This window comes from Chelonoidis abingdonii, chromosome 13 (genome assembly GCF_003597395.2).
Source record: "Chelonoidis abingdonii isolate Lonesome George chromosome 13, CheloAbing_2.0, whole genome shotgun sequence".
Taxonomy (NCBI): Eukaryota; Metazoa; Chordata; order Testudines; family Testudinidae; genus Chelonoidis; species Chelonoidis abingdonii.
The window spans coordinates 32,072,697-32,100,265 of NC_133781.1; the positions used below are offsets into that span (position 1 = coordinate 32,072,697).

The following is a 27,569-nucleotide window of genomic DNA, read 5'->3' on the forward strand; positions in this document are numbered from 1 at the left end:
TTCACACTCCTGTGGCTCTTTTGGGTAATGTTTTCTAGTCTGGCTCCTGAAGCACTGAGGTCTGAGTATCAGTGACACGGGGCTATGTGGTAGCTATTGCCTAGTAAGGAAACTACATACAGTCAGGACCACAGCGGAAGCCACCCAAAGAAACCACGGCCATTGAGACTGCATAGTCTGCTGCCTCTCCAAGACTGAAATGTGGACGGTAGCTAGGGCAGCACATGATGGAGGGATAACAGTCACTTCATAGAGGGAAGACTTGAACGTGGGCAGCACTTCACGCTCAGTGGGAAGTGAAAAGGCTCCAAGCAGGGCTGGGGCAGAATGGGTGTCCAGGAAAGCTCTGCACCACAACTGCCCTCTGAAGAGGGCTGGAAGGTGCCAAAGGCAGCCTATATTCACACAGTCTATCTATTTGCACAGGTGGTTTAGTGGGGGACCTTCTGGGAGAAAAAAAATCCCTCAAGAATCAAGTGCCAGCAGAATTTCCAGATGGGGATTTTAGGCAAATGCCAGAGGGAAACAAGGGCCACTCATTTACTTTTCTACAAAAGGTTCTTTATCACCTGCAGAGTGCAGACACTAGCCTCATCTGCCCCACAGAACAGTACTCAATTGATGCCACCCTATTCTGCTAGATTCTTATACTGCACCCCTCACTGTGGTATCTGAGTGCCTGTAAAGTGCAGTCTACCAACAGTGCAGTCCAGGATCCCGTTTGTATCAGATGCAGACCTGACACACCACCCACAACTTCACTGCAGAAGAGAACAATCCCTTCTGAATCAGACTGGGGCTTTCCTTAGGGGCTGAAATTTGATCCAGTCAAAGGATCACGGCAACTTTCTACTGTACTTTATAACAAAGGGATCTCCAGTCTCTTCTGCTAGGAACTGGGAAAAAAAACAACACACGTGCAGCCTTAACATGCCTATGGTGGATCTGTGAATCTTATTGCAATTTAAACTGTGGGTTTGTGAAGGAGACACGTTTGTTCCACTTTCCTCGCCTGCTGAATCCCATTACCTAAACCCTGTGATTTGACTCAGCAATTTTACCTGTCCTATGGGGAAATACAAGAGCACCCTCTACACACACACTGGACAGCACTGTCGCCATTAAACTTACTCACACACAGAGGCCCACCCACATCATGTCATATGGATGAAGGCCTGACTACAGTATTTCAACATGTCTCAGCTCAAAGAGTCTCCCTTTGATTTCACTCAGTTCCCCATGTCTGATAGTCTCCACACTGTAGTGCCACAGAATAACATGCCACGAAGCAGAAGGGCAGTTCCCAGATCTCCATGGGCTGGGGAAGAAACATTAAACAGCTGCAGACATGGCCTGTTCCTCTCTCAAGGGCAAGGTGACCCTTAGGTCACTTTCAGTGACCCCTGCTGCCCAGTTTAGGAACAGCAGCAATAAGCACTAAATTGACCTATCAAGCCATTCTGGAAGATAACAGAGAGCTACAAAGTAAGGAGATGTGCATCCTTCGTTCAAGAGAGACCTTTCTTTTTGATCCTCCTTTGGTAGGTTTGGTCCATCTTCTATGTCACAGTGGGCAGGATGAGCTGAAAGCACCCTTTGCTACCACCATTCTGGGAGCTACACACTACATTTAACATGGCTCTTTAACATGAACTACCTACTGAAGAATGCTCAGGCTTTTCTCTTGGGCTTAAAGATTAGTCCCAGACTCCTAGCAGGGACCAACCTGTAAACCAAGCTGATGAAGGCTGACAGGGCCCAGAGGGTGTATACTTGCTCCAAATACTAAAGTAATCTACACCCACTGGAGCAAGGTTTCCAAGTGTAAAAGAGCTGTGCCTAGGCAACGAGTCAGTGGGGTGTTAGGCCTGTGAAGGATGAATACACTAAGGAGCCTTACTGTAAAAGACTATTTATCTGATTAGACACAGCAAACAAATATTTGCATGCTATCCGCCAAAAATAAGGTTTTTTTATCAGGCATGTTTGCCTCCAGGATTATCCCACACAAAATCAGTCTGCTGGAGGGTTGTCATTGCTCACTGGATCCACCTTCTATTACATTTAGCTTTGGAAGCACCACATCAGAATGTTACTGACATTTAAGACCCCTGCTGCCAGGAAGCAGCTTTGCTAGTCGGCAGTTCTTGAACTAGGCTTCCCCATGGAACATAGCAACAGTCCCATGTGCCTTGTACTTGAGACTGTCTTATGGAAGCAGTACTAACCATAAGTCGCAGGGGTCCAATGCTCTGGACAATGCACTGTGCAATACGTATTCCTGTCCACAGCATAAGCTTTACCCACACACACCATTACCAGAGTACCACATATCATCTGAAATAGTCTCCCCTCCTGTCTGCCCATTCCTCCACCATAGGGTCCCTGCCTCCTTCCAACTGGGAACTTATCTGAAAGCCAAGAACACATTTGAGTGCAAAACACTCTTCACTGAAAACAGACTGGAGTCATACATACACTCAGGATATTTCTAGGGAACTATATTAATATAGATAAGAATCTTGGAAAGGATACGATCCCTCTTGCTTCAAGGCCTAAATCAATTACTAACTAGTGGGGTTAGGAAGAAATGCACCCTACGGGCTGGTTATGCTATAACTGACTTCTGCGGTTCCTTGCATCTTCCTTTGAAGCAGCTAGTACTGGCTGCTGTCAGAGACAAGATACTGGGCTAGACAGACCTCCAGGCAGATCCACTCTGGCAATTCCTAGTAATCTTGGTTTTTCAACAGGTGGGATGAAGGGGATTCCCCACACCCAGCTGACCAACATCAAACCCCCAGTGATCCATAAAGTATTTGGAATCAGACCCACCCCATCCATCTCTTCCCATTGTTATTCCCTCCTTCACCTGGACCATATCACCCTCATATTACAGGTCAGATGACTATCATACCTTGGTAAGGATGCACCATCCCCTCCATCATCTGGACTGTATCATCTGACTGTAACTGCAGTGACACATCTCCAATTGCATCCACTAGTTCAGTGAAGAAATCTGCGATCTCAGGAGAGTCCTGCAGGAACACATAGCGGTCCTGCCGATTGGTGAAGTACGAGTCACTCAAGTTTGCACTGGGGGAGGAGAGGAGGGTAAGAATGGCCAGGATAAAGAGCACAACCACATGATCCTCATCACGTATCTCATTGCACAGGCCTAGATACAGCTGAAGAATTACAATACAAAATGCCCCAATTTCACTTTTTAAAGAACATTCCCCAACAAGAGTGATATTTATTTTTTGTATTATCCTAGCACCTAGGAGCCCTATTCATGGACCTGGACACCACTGCGCTAGGCATGGTACAAACACAGAACAGGATGACCAGCCCAAACAGCTTACAGTGCAGCTCCCTAACTCGGTGCAGCTACTGTGGAAGAGAGCCACAAAAGCAAGATGCAAAGAGGTTTCCCTCTGAATCCTGGGACAGCTGCAACACCATAGCACTCACAAAGGTACAAGCAGGTTCCAAATGAAAACAATGCTATCAGCATGTGTCTCAAGACCAGCAATATGCATTTTCAGCTCTAACAGTGCTGCTTCTTTACCACATCCCTGATTGGACCTCTCTAACTCTAGTCAGGACGACAGGAATTCCCTCTCGTGCAAATGCAACACAGAATACTTATAAGGATGGAAAGAGGCAGGACTCACCCACTCAGGATCACATTATCATCAAAGAGGTAAACCTTGATGTGCTGCAGCCCAATGGTTTCGTTGAAACGCTCAGGGATTAAGCATTTGAGAAGCCCACGCAGATTTGGAGTGTGGAAGAGGGATACACGAACTTGCTCTGGAAACCTTCTCAGCAGTGGAAGTAGCATGGTCCGAGAGTTATTCCTGCCTGAGAGAGAGATGGGAATATAGTTATACATGGAGCCACTTTTCTACCACAACACCAGATCTGCTGGCCAGGACCCCAACAAGAGGGCAAAATAGACACACACCCCCACCCAAGCTGGAAGCTGCCTTCCCTAGAATCTGTTGATTTATTTGCTTGACATTTTGAGAGGGCTTCTTGTTTTAAGAGAGGAAATATTTGCATTTTATATTAATGTTATCATGATGTAACCAGCATTCCAAGGCCACTGGTGGGTGGGCTTTATAAACTACCTAGCAGGATGGTTACATTCATGCTTCTTCATCTGGCTACATGTAACACTAACTGAACTGGAGTGAGGATTTAAACACACCACTTCTGCCAACTCCCAACCCTCCTTTACAAGGTGAAGGAGCAGAAAAGAGGGCGGGGTGGGGAGGGTGAAACAAATGCCACTGACACAGGAACTGGAGTTGGTGAGGTTGCTTGGTGTAATTGAGGGCAGGATTTGGCTCAGCTATTTTAATGTTCCTGTCATTTATTTTCTGAAGTAATACTACCGTGTTGGAAAGTTACCTGAGAATACCAAGCTACTGTATTTTGATGACCTGTGGTTCATAGCAAAACAGAGCTGGTTTTAGAAGAGAGAAGATTTTAAACCTTTGGGTCTGATAAGCTGTTTTTTAGAGCAAGGACCTCCAAGCTCATCTGACCAATCCAGTTTGCTTGCTGTAAAGGAGCCTTTGAAGTAGGCAGGAGGAGGGACATCCCATAATACCTACCTCGAGATCCCCTTGTGAAATCTAGGAGAATGGAAACTCTGAAGTCAGAGGGCCCACTTGCCTGCAGTGACCTCTCCAGTGTTTCTTCTATGCAATCCACCTGAGGGGAAGCGTCACACTGCTCATTACCCAGAGAAAGTGAAACTTTCCAGTGATCAATCTTTCTGATTTAGACCTAACCTCTTTGGGGCAGTGACCCTGCCTCTTTTTTAATATATAAAGCACTAACAACATCTTGGGCATCAAAAACAACAAGGGGATAGATTTTGTCTGCACACAAAGCCATGATTCAAGCCTCTGAACTCCAGTTATGCACAGCAGAGAGTCATCCAGCCTCACTCCTAGACCAGAGACTTCCACTGCCATCCAAAAGGGGAGGGAGCAGTTCCCATGAGCTGCAGAACCTGTCCTGCTCCTATTATGTGCAGATTAAAGTCCTGTGTACAAGTCTTAAATAAGTTACAGATTCACAGAGGAAGCCAAACAAACCAACATCCAAGACAATCTGCCCACCTGCTGGATTTGTCCTCATAGTGGAATTTGTATTTCAAGCTACAGAATAATTTCAGGGCTCAAGATTTCTGCTCAAAGCTCTTTGTAGAGAAAAGCCTTGTTTCCAGTAGGAAAGGCAGGGAGCAGAGAAGGTAAAGCAACATGAGGCAAAATAGTGACCTCCCCCGCACTACAACAGGCTGACAAAAAGTTGTATACATACAGATCACACTCACTGCATCTGCATGCAGTACACAGGAGGCGAACAATACAGACTACCACATTAGCATCACTAAAACTACTTCCACTCTTTCGAAGGCAAGTGCTAATGTGTGGGTACCAGCAACTGCACAGTTGGAGAAAATCTGTGGAAACTGTGCCAATAACTTTTAACCCCATTACCCATCCAGATTCATGGCACGTGACAGTTCCTTACATCAGTAATAGGTTTACACCACACGTTCCCTGAGCCTGTTCTTCAAGTGCCCTTCTGACATGCCAAGCCCCATGTGCAGTCTGGAGCCATGCTGAAAGGCTCCCAAGCGAGAGGATGGAAGCATAGGGAAAGTCTGAGTCCAGGTGCTCAGATGGACACCCTACTCCAGCATGTGCAAAGGTGAATGCACAGGGCACCTACCCAAGTAGGTGTTTTTTCAAGCCTCCATCCACACTTACTAGCTCCTGTTCTAGAAGTCCTGTTCCGAGGTACAGCGAAGCCACCACCACTCGCTGCTTGGCTGCCTTTATCTGTTCCTGAGGACAGTGGAAAAGGAAAACAAGTGCACGTTCACAGGCTGCGCTGTGATTTCATAGACACTCTTGGTTCTCCAGAGAACACCAACTCCCTTTCGTAGTCCTGTCAGCTAGAGAATTAAGCCACAGACAAGCAGCAGAGGTCCTCGATGGGACACATTTAACTTCAACCAGTTTAGAGGGGTTTGACTTTCCCTCCTTCAGTGTTACCCAAGTAGTTATTTTTATTCTCTAATTCATAAAGGCACCAATTGCTAAGTGTCAAAACAAGAATGTGTGAAAAATAGGCTCTTCCCCATCTGCAAACCCCAACCCCAAACTACCTCACTCAGGTGAAAGTCTGAGAAGGTCATCACAGGCTCTGTCAGATGAACAGGAACATTCTAGCAAGGATATTATACACCTCCCGCCCACAGACATCCATACAGGACAGCAGTTCTCAAACTGTGACCCCAAGGTGGATTGCAACCCCATTTTACTGGAGTCACCAGGGCTGGCGTTTGGCAAACCCAAGCTCCACTCCCTGGGACTGAAGTCCATGGGCTTCTTTGGCTTCAGTCTTGGGTGACAGGACTCAGGCTACAGGCCCCCTGCCCAAGACTGAAGCACTTGGACTTTAGCTTTGGTCCCTCCTCCCCTGGGGGAGCAGGGCTTGGATGGCCTCCGGCTTCTGTCCCCATTTCTGGGGTCGTGTAGTAATTCTCGTTGTCAGAAAGGAGTGCAATGACATGTGAGAACTCCTGATCTATGGACTCTTCAGGAAAGTCCTCGCGCAGTACAGTGGGGAAATGCAAGGAGAAAGACAGGTCTTGGGCGGCCAGGACCCAAATCACCTAGGGGCTTTATAGAGCAATTTCAGCACCTTTACATCCACATTCCCATCCAGACATAAGCAGGAAATCAATGCGGCCTCTGGAAAAGTGGGTAACTTGCTCCCTGTAGCTACTACCACTAAGCACTCAGGGCAGAGTCATACTCTGCACCACCTGAACCTTCAACAGAGCGAGAGTTTTTCCTTCTGGGGTCATTTTAACTCCCTTGATTCCTATCCTAATGCTTTGTTTCTAGCCAAGAGGGCAAGATTCATGCCTTCCCTAGGATTCAATGACGCTGTACTCCTTGGCCAGGACCAGCCAGTGGAGTTTGGTATTCTTGTCTTCTCCCCGTCAAAGGCTCAAGTTTCCATCCTGCCCAGAAACTGAGCTGCCATGCCTCTGGGCATTAGAGTTTCCAATCTGCCGGGCAGTGCTCCCCCAACGCCCTGCCCCAGCCCTGTCCCCATCCACCCCTTCCCCCAATGCCCTGCCCAGCCCCACCCCACCCCTGCCTCTTCCCGCTCTGCATCTTCCCACCCAGTTCTGCCCCTCCCCAAGTGCACTGTGCCCTTGCTCCTCCCCCCCAGCGCCTCCTGATGCCATGAAACAGCTCATTTGCGGCAAGCACGGGGGGGCGGGTGCTGATCCATGGGGCTGCAGGTGGGCAGAAGGTGCTGGGGGGAGGGAGAGGCATTGATGGGGGGCTGCCAGAGGGTGCTAAGCACCCACCTTTTTTTCCTGTGGGTGCTTCACTCACAGAGTCAGTGCCTATGCCTCTGGGTGCTTTCACCTTCCCCACTTGTCCCACACAGAGGTTAAGTGTGGCATTTGCCAGTAGCTTCTCTCCTCCAGCACTAACTTTACAAAGGAAGGTCTGTCTGTGGAAGCTCCTGGAGGTCCCAATGACTCATTCATTGGTACCCTGGTCTGACCAATTCTGTTCCCCAGTAACTTACAAGTCATAAGGCAATCCTAACTCTGTCATTTTCAGAACTTTGCATCCCTACATTTGAGCATTTCTGAAATGTAGGGTTGCTAATTTTAACTGTGACAAGATCCAAACAATCAAACTGAACAAGGAAATTCTCATACCAGCCCTGCTGCATGTCTGAGGAGAGATACATTATGGAACCTGCATACCAGCCACCTTAACAGCTGCCCCCACCTCCCCACATACACGCTGGAAGCACACAACTCACCTTCATGAGCTCATAGAATTCAGTCGGGGAGGAGAGCACCCGGATGTGAGAGCTGGAAACCCCAAACTCTGGAACCAGGTTCCTGATCCACTGGAACCTGTGCATTCCCTCAGGACACACGCAGAACGATGGGGCTGTGACCTGAGGAACCGTGGGGGCGAGCAATGGGGCCAGCAGCAGCCATGATGATCTGGCAAAGAAAAGACAGATTGAGGAATTCTGCATGATGGAACTGCAGTTTCCTACAAACACCATCCAGGTACATGAGCAAAGGATGCATCAGGCGAGGCATTTCCAGTAGAGACAGGGAAGTGTTAGTGCCATTATACAAGGCACTGGAGAGACCTCATCTGGAATACTGATTAATTCAAACTGCAACAGGTCCAGAGAAGAGCTACTAGAGTGATCCGAGGAATGGAAAACCTACCTTAGGAGAGGAGACTCAAAGAGCTTGGCTTGTTTAGCCTAACCAAACAAAGGCTATGGGGAGATCTGATCGCTCTCACTAAATACATCACAAGGTTAAATACCAGGGAGGGAGAGGAGTTACTTAATTTAAACACCAATGTGGACACAAGAACAAATGGACAGAAACTGGCCATCAAACAAGTTCAGTCTTGAAATTATATGAAGGTTTCTAACCATCAAAGGAGTGAGCTCTGGAACAGCCTTCCAACAGGAGCAGTGGGGGCAAAAAATCAAACTGGTTTCAAGATTGATAAATTTATGGAGGGGATGGTATGATAAGACTGCCTACAATAGCATGTAGCCAATCTGCAACTGCTAGCAGCAAATATCTCCAAAGGCTGGTGACAGGACAGTAGATGGGGAGGACTCTGAGTTACTACAGAGAATTCCTTCTCAGGTGTCTGGCTGGCTGGTCTTGCCCACATATTCAGGGTCTAATTGAGCACCATATTTGGAGTTGGGAAGAAACTTCCCCAAATTGGCAGAGACTCCCAGGGTTTTTCACCTTCCATTGTAGCATGGGGCATGGGTCAGTTGCCAGTTTAAACTAGTGTAAATGGTGGATTCTTAGCAACTTGAAGTCTTTAAATCATGATTTGAGGACTTCAGTAACTCAGCCAAAGGTTAAGGGTCTATTTCAGGAGGGGTGGGTGAGGTTTTTGTGGCCTGCAATGTGCAGGATGTCAGCCTAGATGATCATGATGGTCAATTCTGGCCTTAAAGTCTGTAAGTCTATGCAAATGGGCCTGCAGCATTACACATCTCACTGATGTTAAGACTGCCTTTCACCTCTGTCTGTCACAGCAGGATCAAGCAGAGCTATACATGGAAGCAGGAAACTCTGAGCAAAAGATAGAGGAAGGCAGACCTGAATGTCAGTGACTCTCTTGGATTCCACAAAGGGAGAGGCTCCCTGGGGGCAGCAGAGCAGACATGCAAAGAGAAGAAAGACAATGAATGGCACTGAGAGCAGACAGACACTAGAGCAGGGGTAGGCAACCTATGGCACACGTGCCGAAGGCGGCAAGCGAGCTGATTTTCAGTGGCACTCACACTGCCTGGGTCCTGGCCACCGGTCCTGGGGGCTCTGCATTTTAATTTAATTTTAAATGAAGCTTCTTAAACATTTAAAAACCTTATTTACTTTGCATACAACAATAGTTTAGTTATATATCATAGACATAGAAAGAGACCTTCTAAAAACGTTAATATGTATTACTGGCACGCGAAACCTTAAATTAGAGTAAATAAACGAAGGCTCGGCACAGCACTTCTGAAAGGTTGCTGACCCCTGCACTAGAGTAACTCCTAGGATCCCCCATTCTAACTCAGCTTTCCATGCTCTCTGCCAACTCTGGGACAAATCACTCATCACTGCCTTTACTACACAAATATCAGCTTCATTGTGGCCAAAACTGTTTTCCGTTCTGTTATAGCCGCTCTGATTTGTGTCGTCCCCCCCCCCCCCACCCACTCCTTATAATCCAATCCAAGAGCTTTATAACTGCTTTCACAACGGTGTGCGGCCTTTAAGACACATTTTTGAATCCACATTTTTAATAAAAACAAGTACTTCAGGACTGATCCAGAACAAAATATATAACACACAAAGCACCCGACACCAGTCTTAGCAAAGCCACTGAATGCATAACGCTGCAAGTCAGAAACACCACAGTTCAGGAACTCCCCTCACTGAAAAACCCAGAGAAGGCTGCCAAGTGCTGAAATATGCCACAGATAAAATAAAGGAGCTGAAAACTGAATGGGAAGAAACTCCAGAGTCACACAGAGCATAAGGGATTGGAAGGAGGAAGTCAAGGTTTCACTCATTGAAGCTGTAAAGTATAACTGGAAAATGAGTTGCAGGAAACATTTAAAAAAAGAAAGTTTCAAAGAACAATTCAAACTCCTCATATCTTTGAGGAGTGGTTAGTCCCTCAGACCCAACATGCAATGCAACCCTGTAATTTTGATCTGCACTGACACACTCCATCTCACACAAAGAAAATCCTCTTGAGTATTACCAGAACTTTATGAGGAACTCTACAGTTTTATCACCATCCAAAGCCAAAATGACCACAGGTTCCAGGAAGATAAGATGATTTCACTTACTCACTGCATGATAAAACACTGAATCTTCACAAGGTTGCAAAAGCCCTTGCATAAAAGCCAGACAGTTTGCAACTGGCATTTCCCAAAAAATCCAACAGTTTGTGACAGCCTATTCATCGCAATGGAGTCAGCTTATACAAGAATTCCTAGCAGATCATGCGGACTGAACTTTAACTTAGCAACCATGAACTGCAGTAATTTGATCTTGAAGAGGAATGGAAACCTTCCCCAAAGAGAAGACATTTTAAAGCATTTCCCTAGCCATTTCCAAAAGCAGCTACTATGTGAAATGCATTTTTAAGATATTCATCTGCATCCTACAGGAGCTGAGCAGCACCATGCAAGCACACAGGTCTTTATTTACTATGTCCTGCAGCATGACCTACACAGATACAGGCTGAGCAGAGACCCACTGTGATGGCAACAGACTTATCACTGAAGCCAGCTGGGAAATAGGAGGAATCAGGAAGCTCACACTGCCCAAGTTCACATTGATATGCAGAAATGCTTCACGCACACGTATAAGGCACGGAGAGCCACAATGAAGACAGCACTACAAGCTACTCTTGTACCAGAAAGGTTTATTGACCCCTACAATTATTCCATATGAAGTGGGGGCAGCAAATTTTACATGCAACATGACAGCAACTAGCAAATCACACAATCGAGGATGAATATTTTCCTCACTAGACTGCTGGCCAAGCCTGACGCAAACTGCATTTCCCAAATGACATGATAACGGCCTAGAATCAAGTTTCAAAAGGAAATTTTTCAATAGCATTTTTGAGATTTCAAGGAAGTTGTTTCACTGCAGAAAGTCTGAAGACCAAAATTAAACTACGCTCCTCCATAAAAAGCCCAGAACTAGGTATGGCTTAATAAATACTCTTCTGGAAGTTCTTTGCCACTGTGGGAAAGATTTTACTTTATGCCAGGTTCTCTGTGTGTGTTGATAGGCATTGGCTGCCATTTGTAATCTTCTTTGATGCCTCTAAGATTAAAAATAAAAGGTGTAAGTGCATCACTTGATCTCTGTAAGATAGATTTAGTGTTTATAATTTATTTGAGGTGGAGACTACAGGATTTTATAAGTGGGGCTACAAAACCCTTCAAAGTGAATACAAATTTGGCACTAGTCAACTGTAACTAGCAGCAGTATATGGAAGCAGATACCTCTACCCACAGACCATTGAAAGTAGCTCAGGCAACTACCTGTGAATCATCCCAAAAATGTTCTGCACATACAGCCATCGGAACCCTAAGTTAAGGAGAAACCACTAGAACCCACATTTCCAACAAACAGTGTCCAAGAACAGACAAAAAAAGATTTCAAGTCAGTCAACAAACAATGCTGAACTAATCTGAAAAAGAAAACAGAACTAGCAGAGGTAAAACTGAATCTTTTCTGCATAAAATCCATTCCCTATTTATAGATGGGAGTTTTTCTGGACATTCTATTTTTAAGAATTGTGGTTTTGTCATGCAGACTTGTACATACTAGAGGGAACTCAGAAGTTACAATTCACTGTAAAACCTCAGCTACAGTACAGGAAATGAACTGAAACTGCAGAATCCAGCTTAGTCCTTTCACTCACACAGAAGTCACCACACAGTGGGATCTGCAAATTGCTCTTGCCCTAAAATTCAGCACTTGGGTATATACTGGTTTTTTATTTTACAGAGCTTTAACGGTCAATGGCTGAGTCTGAAAATTGATTTTGTGGTTAAAACACTGATGCAGCCAACAAGCAGAGAAGCCTGAGAGCAACTTCTTTGAACTGCCAAGACCAAGCAACAGTGTGATGCTAAACATATGGCCTGTTCTTTTCTTCCCAGATTCTTGCTTTCTCTGTTTTAAGTCCACCAAGGAGAGAAGCAAGCCACACTCTCACTGGAGTCTATAAGGTCACTTCAGCATTCACAGGTCAGCCTGCTGCTCATCTCCCACCCACTAGAAAAGTATCAGTCAAAGAAGATACCAGGAGACCAGGAAGGGTAAAGCAGCACACAGGTTGAAAAATGAAAAAAAAAAAAGTCATGTGTGCACTGGCTCACGCTGTAAAAGTTGTACAGTAACTCCTCATTTAACATTGTCCCACTTAACATTGTTTCAATGTTACATCCCTGCTCTGTTAGGGAACATGCTCATTTAAAGTTGTGCAATGCTCCCTTATAACATCTTTTGGCTGCCTGCTTGTAAGATTCTGTGGAAAAGCAGTGACTTTACAAGGGAGCATTGCACAAATTCTGCTTCTCAGCCTCCTCCCCCTCCCTCTCAGTGCTTCACCCATGGCTAAACAGCTGTTTGGCGGCGCTTAGGATTTTCTGGAGGGAGGGGCAGGAGAAGGGAAGTGCTGCATCTCTGCTCCTCCCCCTCTCTCCCAGAAAGTCCTAAGCTCCGCCAAACAGCTGGGAGCAGGGGGGGTGCCAGCAGAGCAACAACAACGACAACAAAAACATACCAAGAGCTGGTGGCCGAGGAACAAACAAAAACAAGAGCTGCTAGAGCATAGGAAAAACTGGTGGGGGCTGAACACCCATGGGCAGCTCCATGCCCCGCCCCCCACACCAGCTCACCTTTGCGCTCTCCACCTCCCCTGAGCTGGCTGCCGCGTCCTGCTTCTCTCCCCTCCCTCCAGCGCTTGCGCTGCCATACAGCCGATTAGCGCAAGCCTGGGAGGAAGGGGTAAGGAGAAGGAATGTGGTGTGCTTGGGGAAGGGGGGGCAGATTTGGAGAGGGATTCAATGGGGGGAGGGGTGGAGTCGGAGCAGGGAAACAAGACAAACAAGTAAATATCGGGACAGTCCCAATAAAATCAGGATATCTTGTCACCCTAGCTGCTGCAAAGGGTGCTTTCTAGCATCCTTGCCTGCAGCAGGCTGTGCCTGTGTGGGGTAAGCCAGGGGCACTTCCCAACCACAGTACAGTACCGTACATTATATAGTATAATGCCTTGTGTCTGCCCCAAAAAAATTTCCTTGGAACCTAACCCCCCGCATTTACATTAAATCTTATGGGACAATTAGATTCATTTAACATTGTTTCACTTAAAGTTGCATTTTTCAGGAACATAACTAAAACGTTAAGTGAGGAGTTACTGTACTGTTAGAAAAACAAAACACCACCATGAGATTCTTGTGAGAATTTTGTTAAGTGAAATGAAAGTTTCAGTGATTCACAGGATAAGAAGATACCCCTCCCCAAACAAAACTTACTATATTAAAAATACCAGGAATTAAGTACACTAAATACAAGAAAGAGATGTGCACCCTTTTGCCCAGGAGATAACATGGACAGCTAATACTCGAGTTGCTTTGCAAACCAGATTTAATGCATCCAAACACTTTTTCAGCAATTAATTCTTCACGGAAATTGGCAACAGAAATTGTGGCTTGGTTGTCACTTAAGAAATCTTTAAGTAACTTTTAAGTATCAAGAGATGGCGAACAATGAGAAGAACTTGTTCACCATCTCCTGACAATAAATCTTTAAGTAAGTTTTACTGTACCCAAGTGAATTGGTGAGAACAGAATAGTCAGAACATCTGTGGAGACAAGGTCAAGTAGTTATGAGAATGCAACAAACTTCCTGTAATACGAGCAGCAGATGGTCTTTCCCAAATAATGCAAGACTCACAACTATCAAAGACAATTTAAAGACTTTAAAATTCTTCTTCATCATGCGTCTGATGAAGTGGGTATTCACCCATGAAAGCTTATGCTCCAATACATCTGTTAGGGTTTAAGGTACCATAGGACTCATTGTTGCTTTTTACAGATCCAGACTAACATGGCTACCCCTCTGATACTTTAAAATTTGTGTACATTGCAAAAAGGCGTCATCATTCAGTATCTTCTAAAAAGAGTCCCAATGTATTTAGTAGCAGTTATTGCTAGTGTTGGCACTCAGTCTCCAACTGGATGGTGTAGGTATCTAACAGAAATACACTGGTGGAAAAGTAGCCAACTCACCAGTTACTACAAAATGACACCACAAGTTAAAAAAGCAAGAGTCTTCAGCAAGGTTCATTCTATCTGATGCCTCCATTTAGTGGACGAATGAAGGAAATGGATGCCCTACACATCTCGTGTAAGTGGACGGCTGCTGAGGGTTACTGTTTAAACATATAATAACTACATTCCTATCGTACAAGTACCAATATTTTTAATGAGGAGCTTTTCCTGCTCCTGATATGCTAATTGCAGAGCATTATTAGCAGGAGATTTTTGCTAAAGTCAAAGTTCATCTGAACTTGAGAATAACACAATATATGGTATTCTACAAGAATTTATGGCTGCAGAGCTTGGAATGTCAGTATGCAATCTGCCCACAGTAAAAGGGCAGCAAGTGGCCATCTTATGCTCCAACACAAGAGAGCAGAAGGGTAGAGGATGAACCACAACATGGCTCTAATTCAGCAATCACTTCTTTATACTCAATTTAGATGCAAAAATGTTAAAGATACAGGCACAAAATGCTGTACCCAACTTCAGGGCAAATGAAAAAATTAAAGAAAACTGGAAGCCTCCCTTCAAGATACGGATATAATTTGAGGATATAAGGAATGCTGGAGATTTGGAGACTGTGCATGAATTATCCCAGATTAACCTGCTTTCTGAGCTATTTCATAAGATGTACATGGTGCCAGAAAAAAGGTAATTGCTAAAGGGCTTTGTTTCAGAACTGTGCCATCTACAGTGAGGCAGTTGGCCTGTGCTCTGTGAATGCTACAGTTACAATTCCCCTCAGTAATAATTTATAATTAATGAGACTTTGCATTGTCTTTTTTGGGGGGGCGGGCTGTCATTCAATAACAGGAGGCTGCTCTGAAAACATTAAGATCTCAAGAGACTGTGACAATGCAGAATCTTGCAGATTTGTCTTTGGATTGGCTGGAAGCTGTACAGTATTGTAACTTCTTTTCAAATTAAATATTTGCTCAAGAATCCAAACAAGATTCCAACTGAAATCAGGCATATGCTTTCCTAAATTCAATTTCCTTTTCTTGATCTCTCCAGAGAAAGTCACTTTCCACAAGATTAGGCCAGTAGCTCTCAAACTGGGCTTCCTGGTGGTCTGCCAAAGGAATGAATTTAACAACTGGCGGAATGGGCTATTGCGAATGGAAGGCAAGTGTTACTAAGGAATCCACAGAATGAAAGAGTTGGAGATGCCATGGATTAGGCCAAACCTGGGAGTTCAAAAAGATCACTAAATTATTCTACCCTACTCTAAAGGGATTTTTGTTAGCTATGCGTAAATTTGGAATTTGAGATGATACTGAGTTTTTAGTCAAAAGACACTGCAAGAAGGTACAGAGATAGAGATCAGGAGCAGGAACACACATGCCAGATAAACTAAACACTGATCTGTAGCCCAAAACAATCAGATCCTTTCAGAGTTTAAAAGATAAGTCATTCTTTTCGCATAACCTGGTGCTACAGATTTCTGTTTATTACTAGGGACAGTGAGCATCAGCAGTGTCCCAACAAAGAATGGTCTCAGGTTTCTGGACTTCTCTGCACTCCAGATGATCAGCTAAGGCATCAAATACACTCAGTATAAGGATCTGAATAGACAGAAATGCAGACACTAAGGCTATGATTTTGAAACAGAAATGTTTGGTAAATTTCACAGCAGAGTTGTGAGGAAAAAGAAATCAAGTGACAGAAAGGGCAATGCTGGCGAGCAAGAGCACTGCCCGAAGCAGCTCCTCGCTCTGGGTGTCACAGAGCCACTCAGGTGTGGCTGGTCTCCCTCCATAAATGCAGGCGGAAGGGCGGGCAAGGCAAAGCCGAGGGACGTTTGTTGGGGGGTCAAATCAAATGCGCTTTCACAGCCAGCGCCAAGATGTCACAGGCTCCATTCACATGGGGCTCCCCGGGACAAACCCGTGGCCGTGCTTAAAACGCGCCACCCCGCGGTCTCTGGCACCTCAGACGTGCCCTGGCGGCGGGGGGGGGCCCGCAGGCGGCACGTCCCGCCCCCGCCCCCATTGCCGCCCCAGGAGCCGGCCACACCTCCCCGCGCCCAGCGTCGGGCAATCGGCTCTTACCTCCGGGAGCGCCGGTCCCGGCCGAGGGACAGCCGGTCCGAGAGGCGCCCGAGCAGCGCGGCCAGGCCCAGCCTCCCCTGGGGAAGCAGGCCCAAGAGCCGCCGCCACAACACGGGACCGCCGGCCGCCGCCATGGAGACTGTGCTACTTCCGCTTCCGGCCGCCGCCATGGAAACCCCGCTACTTCCGCTTCCGGCCGCCGCCTTCAAAAGCAAAAACTTTATTTGGGGCGCGAGGCACCGACGTGGCCCCTCGCGCGTAGCCGGGCTCCGTCCCCAACCCGCCCCAGGAAGGCGAGCTGGGCAGGCAGCCCCTTCCCCGGCCCTATGAAGCCTGGGGGGCTTGTGGGGGTGGACGACAGAAGGTCACAGGCTGTGCACCTCACCTATGGAACTCACTGCTGCGGGAGTCACTGCACCTTGGCTGTGCTCAGCCCCTCCTGGGACAACAATAGCAGCACACCCTGTTTGGCAACAAAATACCGTTCCTCTGGGGATTCCCAATGCACCAGTGCCGAAGGCAGCACACGAGCTGATTTTCAGTGGGACTCACACTGCCCGGGTCCTGGCCACCGGTCCGGGGGGCTCTGCATTTTAATTTAGTTTTAAATGAAACTTCTTAAACATTTTAAAAACCTTATTTGCTTTACAACAATAGTTTAGTTATATATTATAGACAGAGAAAAAAACAGGCGTGTTTGTGGCACCTTAGAGACTAACAACTTTATTTCAGTATAAGCTTTCGTGGGCTACAGCCCACTTCATTGGATGCTGTAGCCCACAAAAGCTTATGCTCAGATAAATTGGTTAGTCTCTAAAGTGCCACAAGTACTCTTGTTCTTTTTGCAATACAGATTAACACAGCTGCAACTCTGAGACTTATAGAAAGAGACCTTCTAAAAGCATTAAAATGTATTACTGGCACGCAAAACCTTAAATTAGAGTGAATAAACGAAGACTCAGCACAGCACTTCTGAAAGGTTGCCAACCCCCATTCTAGATTGTAAGGTCCCTAGGATATGGACTGTCTTGCTACACAGTGCTAAGCACATTGAAGGCACTTTTAATAATAATGCATCATTCACTGCTATCTAGGTACAGGAAAGTTGGTTTGTTTGCCTGGGTAGTGGGTTTACAGCAGGACAACAGTGTCTGCTGAAAGGAAGCAGATATACACATGAAGTATAGAAGTAACCTGACCTTGCAGTTATTACACAGACAAAACTCCCATTGAAATTTGGGGCAGTTTTATCTACATCACAAATGCTGAATTGGTCCCAGGAGTATGAAAGGGTTCACTGAGCAGAGGGAGGTGTGAACATGAATACTGAGCATTACAAGTCAAACAAAAATGTCTTGAAACCCTACTCATCTGTGCTGCATTGTCACTATTGATCTCCAAGGGGCTCAGCAGGGATCCTGAGATCTTTGTCTTCTGAGTGCCAGAGCCAGAATGCCTGGCCACTTCGGGGCCATGCCAGCCTCCACACCTTCCCTTTCAATCCTCTCGCCATTTTCCAAATAAACAAGCAGAAGGCAATATTGCTTGGGGCAGCATGTCTGAGAACATTCCCTGTACTGAAACCAGAGAATGAAAATCTTTCCACAGTAAGACACTTTTGTAAGGAACCGCTGGGCTCTTTACAGTGTCCGTGGATACCATCTGATCCAGAAAAAGCAGGAAATCCTGAGTTAGGGCTGCTGCTGCCAAAGTGTCTGTGATTCACCCCCAAGGCAAAACCAACACAAATCACAGCCAGAAAGACACCCTGCCCAGCAGCTGTTGGCTTTCAGATTTAGGCCCCATCTGGCTTATGCCCATGAGTATTTGACCAAAACCAACTTTTAATTTTTTATTTTTTTTTAAATCAAAGCATAGTTTTGCCTTGCCTCATACCCTACCATTGTCTCTGCCATATCTGGCAGCTGGACACTAGAATCAACAGTCAGCTGCTGGAGTCCCATCCTCATAGCTAGATTTACTGTGTGTGAACATGTCCTACACATTACTGCTGCCCAAATTTGGACTGTGGTCCTTCTGGGGGGCCATAATCTGCCACTTTCTCACAGAAAAGTGTGGTCTCCTGTCAAGGTCTATGAGGGAGACATACTCAGATTTCTCTGCCCCCAGTCCCATATCAGTCCATATTTGAGGATGCAGTTTGGGACCCAAGTCTAAGATGGCTACATATGGATGATGCTCTTTAATATATCACAGAGTTCCCCTGAAGTGATCAGAACACTAAGGTGCTCAGATACCACAGTGATGATCATGGACTAAAAACCTTTAGTAGAATACATTTTGCAATAGCTCTTCTAAAGCTGATAAATGTCTTGTGTGATGGGCAAGATAAAATGCACTTCCTCCATGCGCTCTGAAACCTGAAATTCTCCATCCCATCAAAGCTTTGTTTTTCCCAAAAGGGCTTTGCCAGGTCACCACTGGAATAGAAAACATCTCAACATGGAAACAAAAGGATTTAAGAAAATCCTGGAATGGAACTTAATGTTCTGCAGATGGGATGGGAACTGTCCTTTGGGCAGAGGTTGTGTGTCACAGTGTTCTCTCTCTTAGAGGACCCTGCTTGCAGAATCTCCACACCAGCAGGGGCGGCTCCAGGCACCAGCACGCCAAGCGCGTGCCTGGGGTGGCAAGCCACAGGGGGGCGCTCTGCCAGTCACCACGAGGGCAGCAGGCAGGTTGCCTTCAGCGACATGCCTGCAGAGGGTCCGCTGGTCACGCAGCTTCAGGGACCTCCCGCAGGTGTGCCGCTGAACCCGCAGGACCAGGGACCTCCTGCAGGCGTGCTGCCGAACCCGCAGGACCGGGGACCTCCCGCAGGCAAGCCACCGAAGGCAGCCTACCTGCCGAGCTTGGGGCGGCAAAATACCTAGAGCCACCCCTGCACACCAGCACAGTGGAGTGTCAGGTTGGCTGCTGAATTGTTCTCCTCTTGGATTGTTTCTCTGTGTCTGTTAGGTCAGTTTCTCTATTCCTTGTCCAGAGCCAAGTCCACCATTTAGTCCCCAGAAGAGGCAGCCAGGGAGAGGCTTGGTTCAATTTCTGGCTGATGATGCAGAGGACAGATGAAAGTCTGTGATACAGGGCCTTGTGGAAGACCCCCGTCTGCCTGAGGGGAGGGAAAGGAGAACGAGTTCACTGGGGAAAGAGCACAATCAGCTCTTGTGGGTTTTATTTTCCTACTTATATTTTAAATTGTCCAGAATCTTGTCATCTGAGATGCTATTGCCCAACAGCCTCTTACTCAGCACTCAGCCACACAGGCAGCAGGCTCCAAGGAGCCGTAGGAAGCTCATTTTCGATAAATGAACACGTCCTCCCTGCAGCCAGGTTTCTGGAACAGAATCCCTCTAGATGGGGCTTCTTGTTTGTTTTCCTATCTCTGCGCTTGTAAACTGCAGGCAGATAAATGAAGCTCTCTTGATATCAAGGGAATCTCAGCAGTTTGTGGCATGGCAGGCAGCCAGGGACTGCTCTGGAGCCTTCTACACAAGTCATCCTTTGGCAGATAGTGCAGGGAAACACAAGTATCTAATCAGGTTACTTCAGAGGGAATTCCCAGCGTTCAGGGCTCCAGAAGCTGTCAGGGCAGAGCAGGATTTACAGCACATGAGTGTTATCAGGACTATCCTGAAAAGCCTAGTTTCCCTAAGGTCTGACCTGCATCCCCTGCCCCAAATCCCTGTCCTGGACCTCAACGCACACCTCCACCCCGTTATTCCAACCCTAATTCTCCCTCATGCACTCACAGGCCTGCCAGTGCCCCTCAGGCCTGACAAGCAGCATTCCCTGTTTCCAATCCCAGGCCACACCCAACATCCAGACATCAGGGTGGGGAGTGCTGCTAGCCTGCATTCTGGGGCAGGTGCAGCCCTGATTGTCAGACACTCTGCATGTATCACATGCAGTCAGAGGTCAGTCTGCAAGGAGTATGGGCCTCTCCCCATGCCTTTGATCAAGGTCTTGAAGAAACTAGTCAAAACACAAACAGTTGTATTGGCACAAAGGGGGAAGGGCTCATTGTCTGTGGCAGGCAGGAGGCAGCTGGTAGGACTTTAAAAATTGTGCTTTGAATCTTCAGCCTCCCCCAGGAAGCCTCGGCCCTGATCCGCAGGCCACCTCACCCAAAGGAAGGGGATTGTTGAGGCAGGTTCATTTCTTTAGCATAAATGACACTTCCTAGGTTTCTTGAATCTGCAATTTACATTGATAGAAGCGAAGCTGCCTGTCAGGGATAGGGTAAATTTGGGCCTAAAACATGGGAGGGGCCACTTGCAGCCTCCTCAGGCATCAGGCTGGAGAGGGTGAGAACAGTCCATGAATTCCAAAGAGCAATCCCTGAGGTGGCATCCAGGGCTGAGGGGTGCTCAGCGTGTGGCAGGGAGCTGGCCATCCGCCATGCACACAGAAGGCATGCTCCTATCTCAGAAGGTCTCCCCTACCTCTCTAACCATGGGGGAACCCCAGCCCTAAGGGTAGTTTCAGGAGAGAGCAAAAGGGGTTATTGACGGTACATTAGTCCTCAGTTCCATCCAGCTGCAGAGTCAGACCTAGCATTCAGCCAATGGGACTGGGCTTCTTTTCCCCAGCAGCCCCTCCCCTCATCCTCCCCACATAGAGTGGAGCCCCGGCACTGCCAGCAGGGGCTCTCTGCCACCCAGAGCCTTCTCGCTCTTCCTTCCCTTGGATTTCACCACTCCTGCTTTAGGCAGAGTTCCAGGACTCGTTTGCATTTCAGACCAGCTGGTTCACCACAGCCTCACTTCCCAGAACTACTCCTTTTGTGTTTATTCCTGACTGGCAGCAGCTCCAGGGCAAATGAAACTATTTAAAACAGAATCCACTGACAATGTGTGTTTTGTTTGTATGGTCAAAGTTGACAACTGCCAAAATTAAAGTTTTAGACCCAGCTGAGAAGCCAGCTATCCTCATCTGCCTGCCTGCAAATCCTCCAAGAGACAAGGTGGGGGAAGTCAGGTCTTTTATTGGCGCAGCTTCTGTTGGAGAGAGAGACCGGCTTTCTCTCCCAGCAGCAACTGGTGGTCCAATGAAAGATGTGACCTCACCCACCTTGTCTCTCTAATACCCTGAGACTGACACAGCAACTACACTGTAAATCCTCAAGCAAATGGGGAACACTGGGGGACCTGCCTCCCAGAAACCTCCTGGCCCTTCCCTCTCCAACAGCAGCTGGCCAGCTTGACCTGCCAGCAAAGTGTATTTGAATTCTTTGAAGGAGTCACTGGCCCCTGCCTGTGGTCTGGTCCCTTCTAACTGGGCTGGAGAACCCGTCAGACCAGATTCTGTGCTAGGCCTAGGAAGAGGCATAGCCTGGGGAATGAGGGAATCCTAGGCTGCTCTAATAGTTGCTTGGCTTCCTACATGTAAACTGCTCCAGACACGTCCCCTCCTGCCCTCTGCCACCCCTATGCTGAGGGCTGGCACACCACTGCCTATGCCACAACTGCACTGCGGAGGATCCCCGGGGACCAGCTCTATATAGTAGCTGAGCCCAGAATCAAGCCTTTAATTTTGATAGGACTATCAAGCTAACCTTTGCTCTGTCATTCCTCTCTCCTCCCCACTGACTGAGGCACTTTAAGTGCTGCTGCACATCCAGTTGTTGAATAATCCAGTAACCTGACCCCTTTTTCAGAGCCCCGGGGGCATTTAATCATGTTGGGGAGAGTTTCACCCTCATTGTTCCCAAATGTTAAATCAGGGTTTTCTCCTTCCCTGCAGCTCTTCTGGGAAGTGCAAATGAGGTTAACAGTGGCCTGGAATGTTGTACTTGAACTAAACTTCAGAGCCATCAAGACATTTGATCCACAAACCTTTCCGTAAAAGATTAGTAACTCTCTTCCCCTCCCACCAGCAGGGCTGAGGGGATGGCAATTCCTCCCTGATGAACTGGAATTTTTGATCTCATGCCTGCTTCTGCAGCACATTCTGCATCCTAGTGGGGAATACTGGGAATCCTCAGTCGAGGCCAGAGGTCAATGCCCTTTGAGTGGTGGCAGCATAAGGAGCTGTCTATCAGGGAAAGAGCCAGGAGGGTTCTCCCAGGCAATTTTTGTTTGTACTTTGGCTCTTCCACTACATCCCCCCATATGCTGTAATTTGGGGGTGGGGGTATAAACTGCAATTAGTTTGCTGCCATAGAGGCTAGTGGACAAACAAATTTATCTTTTGGGAGCTCACCTCAAAACTTTGGAGCTCCAGCCACACTAGCTACCTTTGCCCACCTCCAGTGCCGCTTTCCACACAAGGTACTCAAAGCACTTTGCAAACATTGCTGAATTAGCCTCCAGCCCCGGGAAGCGTTAGCCTGGGTGACAGCTGGAGGAAGGAACACAGTCCCAAGCCACACACTGCATGGGAGGCAGAGCTGGGACCAGAACCCAGCCTCTCTGTGTCTGTATCCCAAGCTCTCCCATTTACACTGCAAAGAGCTCCCACTGGCCACTCACCACTGTTCTGCCTGCCCTCCCTCCTCCGTCTCCTCTTTGCCTCTGCGCCCCCGGGCCCTTGACACGCTCTCCTGCCTCTGCCAGGGCAGGAAGGGCACTGCCGAGGATGCTATAAGTTTCCATCACCTGTCCTGGGCAGTGCCCTGCAGCTGGGAGAGCGGCTCTCCACCCCACCAGCAAACTGCCTGCGGACAGAGACGCTCCCCAGAGGCAGCCGCAGCTGCTGAGGTCTCTGCCCCACGGAAGGAAGCTCTAGCCTGGGGGGCTCGTGGGCAGGTTTTCGAGAGAGCTCAGCGCCCGGGAGCCCAGCCCAGGTGCTCGGCGCGGCAGGCCCGGAGCCGGCTCCCCAGGCGGTGGGGGCCGGCCGGAGACTCACTGCTTCTTAGAAGGAAAGCGCGCGCAGGAGCCGCGGGGGCAGCCCCGCGCTGCCCGGAATGGGCCGGCGCTGCCGTGCGCGCTGCCCGGGGCGCCCGGCGGGCGGCGGGGCCGCGGCGTTACAAGAAGAAGCCGAGTTCCAGGAAGCGCGGCGCGGGCGGCCGGGCCGGCCGCGGCGCTATAAGAGGCGGCCGCGAGCGGCCCCGGCAGCTTTGGAAGGCGCTCAGTGGGGGCGCATCGCGGAGTCCCCGCCGCAGCCCCTGCCCTGCCCGGAGGCGAGATCCGCGCCGCCGCTGCCTGCCCGTCCTGCCCCAGGTAACTGCCCTTGGCTCGGCCCGCCGGGCACGACAGCTGGGTATGGCCCGGGCACGGTGCGGGGTGCAGCCTAGAGACCGCCCGGGGGCACGGGCAGCTGGTCCTGGGGGGAGCTAGTACTGGCAGAGGGGGAGCACCTGGGCGGAGTTGGTACTAGGGGAGGGGGCAGGGGGATCTAATACTGGCAGTGCTGTTTTTCTGACTCTGTCCTTGCCTCCATCCAGGTGATGGTTTAGCAGCCGCTGCACAAGGCAGCAGCACAGCAGAGCTTGTAAAGCTGGCTCCCTGCGCCATGGTCACGCACAGCAAGTTCCCCGCTGCTGGGATGAGCCGCCCGCTGGACACCAGCCTGCGCCTCAAGACCTTCAGCTCCAAGAGCGAGTACCAGCTGGTGGTGAACGCTGTGCGCAAGCTGCAGGAGAGTGGCTTCTACTGGAGCGCAGTAACAGGCGGCGAAGCCAACCTGCTGCTGAGCACAGAGCCGGCTGGCACCTTCCTCATCAGAGACAGCTCCGACCAGCGGCACTTCTTCACCCTCAGTGTCAAGACTGAGTCGGGCACCAAGAACCTGCGCATCCAATGTGAGGGTGGCAGCTTCTGTCTGCAGAGTGACCCCCGCAGCAGCCAGCCCGTGCCCCGCTTCGACTGTGTCCTCAAGCTGGTGCATCACTACATGCCTCCTTCCCTGTGTCCCCTCCCTGAGCAGCCCGGGGGGACCCCCCACCCGAAGCGTGCCTACTACATCTACTCTGGGGGTGAGAAAATCCCGCTGGTGCTCAGCCGCCCGCTCTCCTCCAACGTGTCCAGCCTGCAACACCTCTGCCGCAAGACAGTCAATGGGCACTTGGACTCTTACGAGAAGATGACTCAACTGCCAGGCCCCATCAAGGAGTTCCTGGACCAGTATGATGCCCCCCTCTAAGGAGTGCAGAGGAGGGAGCAGCACATAGCACAAACACAAAAGCAGGGTAGGGGGCACAATGATCTAGTGGAACCTGAACTTGCAAGGCAAAAACAGACCCCCTCCTGCTTTGGAAAGGGAGTGGGGGGATGACAGTGAACTTAGGGGTGACCAATTGGCCCTGCCCAGCCCAGAGATGTCTGCAGTTGTGTATGCGTGTTGGAGTCTAACCCAGGGACAGTTTGGAGCCCTCTTGGTAATGGCAAGAAGCTGACGTTACTTGACTAAGGATTAACATACTGAAGCTCCTGTACACAGCCTGCCTCCCCTTCTGCAGCCCAGTTAGAACTGTGTCTGTTTCTGGGGCGGTCCCACCAGATATGAGGGCAGCTGCGGGGAAGGAGCCGTGCTGAAAAAGTTTGCAAACACCACGTGCATGATGTGTACCTTGCAAACTGCTGTCGCTCAGCTGTGGCTCGGATCCTCTCCCCCGTTTTCTGGCCACAATGGTATGACCAAACTGGAGCTGGTCTGGTAACAAAGCCGGTCAGACCGTAGAAGGAAAGCACTGGAATCTAGCTAGTGCCTGATAACTCTTCCTCAGTTTTAAGGGGAAAGTGATTTTTTTACCTCTCACCGCCTCCTTGTGGGTGGAAGCTCCTTTCACACCAAGCCCCAGACTTGGAGGATGCTGCCTTTTTCCCTCACTACCATTATCCAGGGGACTAAGCCTTAAACTCCATCCTCGTCCCATGGATTGGATTACTGCACATTACAGGCAACACTTACAATGATGGTCCAGGCTATGAAAATCCCGGTCGGGAAAGGAACCCGTCCTGATGGCACATTGGCACCAAGGAGTTTCACGTGAGCATGACGAGCACCAAAGGGATGAGTTGTTGTTAGACCGTTATTCAGAAATGCTATCCCATCCGGGCTTCTCCCAGAGCCTGCCTCAGCCCCTGGACTCTCAGCTTCACAGAGGGTTCCAGAAGTTGGGATTCTCTACAGTCTCTGGCTGGATCTGGGGCTGTGGGTTTGCCTGGTCCCCAGCTGCACTGATCCCTACAGGAATGTAGCAACAACGGAACACCCTGGAATCTGTCACTTTTTGTAATCGATGTCCGTGTTGAGGTTGGGAAGGGCAGTTGGGTTTTTCTGGTTTTTAGAGAGAGCGCCGTTTACAGCCCTGCCCGAATCACTGTCTTTTATAAAGATTCTGCCTTCACCTCCAGCCTTGAAGGCTGAGCTGAACATGCTTGAAAACTCAACGTAAACCAAACTCAGAAGAAACTTTGCACATATTTATATTTATATTCAGAAAGGAAGCATTTCTGTAATTTATAATAAAGAGCACTATTTTTTAAAGAAAATCCAACCTCTGGTTTTGTCTTGCGCCCCCACCTCTGCCTGCCAGACCTCAGTGAAACACACACGGCATACACAGCCTTCCACATGCAGCCATGGCTATCGCTTTAACGATAGTGGGGTCACAAGTATCCAGTTTCAGCCCATTTTTAATGCCAAGATGTAGCAATTATTCATAGCTCATGTCAGCTGGGAGCTGCTGGAAGCAATTCTTGAGAGCGGTGGCATTGGACAGGCCAGCCTGCAGTAGTACTGTGAGGTATTGTAAAGTATCTCTGTCACAGAGTGTGGGGGAGACAAGGCCCTGCACCCCCAGCTTCCTGTGATTCACCAGGACTCTCAGCCAGCTATTAAAACAGAAGGTTTTATTTAGATGAAAGGAACACAGTCCAAGACCGGTCTTGCAGGTACAGACAACAGGACCCCCTCAGTTAGGTCCATCTTCGGGGGCCAGGGAGACCAGAGCCCCATCTGGGCTCCCCTCCATTTCCCCAGCCAGCTCCAAACTGAAACTCCCTCCAGCCCTCTCACTCAGCCTTCCCCCGGTTCCTCTCCCTGCCTTTTTTCCAGTTTCCTGGGCAGAGGTGTTACCTGGCCTCCAACCCCCCCCTCTCGGGGTCTCATGTTACATGCTCAGGTATCCTCCCTCAAGGAAAGTCTCCCATCCCCCAATGCAGCCAGTCCCAGCAAAACTCCCCTGCAACCTTCCCAGGTCAATACTCCCCACAGCCCACGAAAGCTTATGCTCAAATAAATGTGTTAGTTTCTAAGGTGCCACAAGGACTCCTGTTCTTTTTGTGGATACAGACTAACACGGCAGCTACTCTGATACTCCCCACTCAGTATTCAAAGAACTCATTAAGAACATTCCCTGTTCATCGCAGCCACAAAGCAGTTTAGATGCTGGCTTGCAAACAGGCTACTGTGGACGCAGCTACCTGAATCTTGCAGGTGCTAAAGGGGCAAGCGACTTCCATTGCCAACATTAGAGGTAATTAAACCATCTCCTAGGGAAGTCGCTTTCCAGACAAGCATTAACTGCCCCCTGAGACCTATTCTGAGGCATCACTTCATGGGCATGAATTCCAGGCCCAGGAATAAACCTGCCAGTTCAAGAGAAGAGAGGCCAGAGGATGGATCACATGCAGAGAAATTAACCCTCTGTGACTATTTCCCCTCCTGCCCAAGAGCACACCAGCAGCCTGTGCTGAGCAAGCTGTGCTCAGGGGGGACGGTCGCGAGGCTGCCCAGGTTTGCCTGTCTGGATGGGAATTGTTCAAGGACATAAGAACAGCCACACTGGGACAGACCAAAGGTCCATCCAGCCCAGTGTCCTGTCTGCCGACAGTGGCCAGTGCCAGGTGCCCCAGAGGGAATGAACAGAACAGGGAATCACCAAGTGATCCATCCCCTGTTGCCCATTCCCAGCTTCTGGCAAACCATGTGCTCCAGTCCCCATGCTGCGTGCACAAGGCTGCTTCCTACAGCTCTTCCTCCTGATGGAAAAACATGAGGGGCTCCTACCCCTCCCCACTGTGGGATCAGCCAGGTCGTCAGCCCCACCACCATCCTTCACACTTTCCATCCAGTGCAGCATTA

At 48.7% G+C, this 27,569-nt stretch overlaps 2 protein-coding genes across 5 annotated transcripts in view; one reads left to right on the forward strand and one right to left on the reverse strand.

Annotated features, from left to right (window-relative positions):
- PGS1 (phosphatidylglycerophosphate synthase 1) overlaps positions 1-16,690 on the reverse strand; it is a 32,068-nt gene extending 15,378 nt beyond the window's left edge. For 3 of the 4 annotated variants that reach the window (XM_032799106.2, XM_075071937.1, XM_075071938.1), the window contains exons 1-6: positions 16,521-16,655; positions 7,885-8,074; positions 5,793-5,870; positions 4,626-4,725; positions 3,678-3,867; positions 2,918-3,096 (exon numbers count right to left, since the gene is read on the reverse strand). In XM_032799106.2, the coding sequence (XP_032654997.2) occupies positions 2,918-3,096; positions 3,678-3,867; positions 4,626-4,725; positions 5,793-5,870; positions 7,885-8,074; positions 16,521-16,654 (871 nt within the window). In that variant the 5' untranslated portion in view covers position 16,655. Of the gene's footprint in view, positions 1-2,917; positions 3,097-3,677; positions 3,868-4,625; positions 4,726-5,792; positions 5,871-7,884; positions 8,075-16,520 lie in introns of all 4 variants that reach the window. The other variant, XM_032799105.2, reaches the window with a different exon arrangement.
- Positions 16,691-23,604: 6,914 nt separating this feature from the next.
- SOCS3 (suppressor of cytokine signaling 3) lies at positions 23,605-25,978 on the forward strand. The gene is made up of 2 exons (XM_032799107.2): positions 23,605-23,701; positions 23,926-25,978. Exon 2 carries the CDS (start codon positions 23,994-23,996, stop codon positions 24,621-24,623), a length of 630 nt encoding a protein of 209 aa, XP_032654998.1. The 5' UTR covers positions 23,605-23,701; positions 23,926-23,993; the 3' UTR covers positions 24,624-25,978.
- Positions 25,979-27,569: the final 1,591 nt, after the last annotated feature.

What these genes read in the sequence shown, in the direction of transcription:
- SOCS3 (XM_032799107.2), top strand. Translation starts at nt 23,994, where the DNA reads ATGGTCACGCACAGCAAGTTCCCCGCTGCTGGGATGAGCCGCCCGCTG.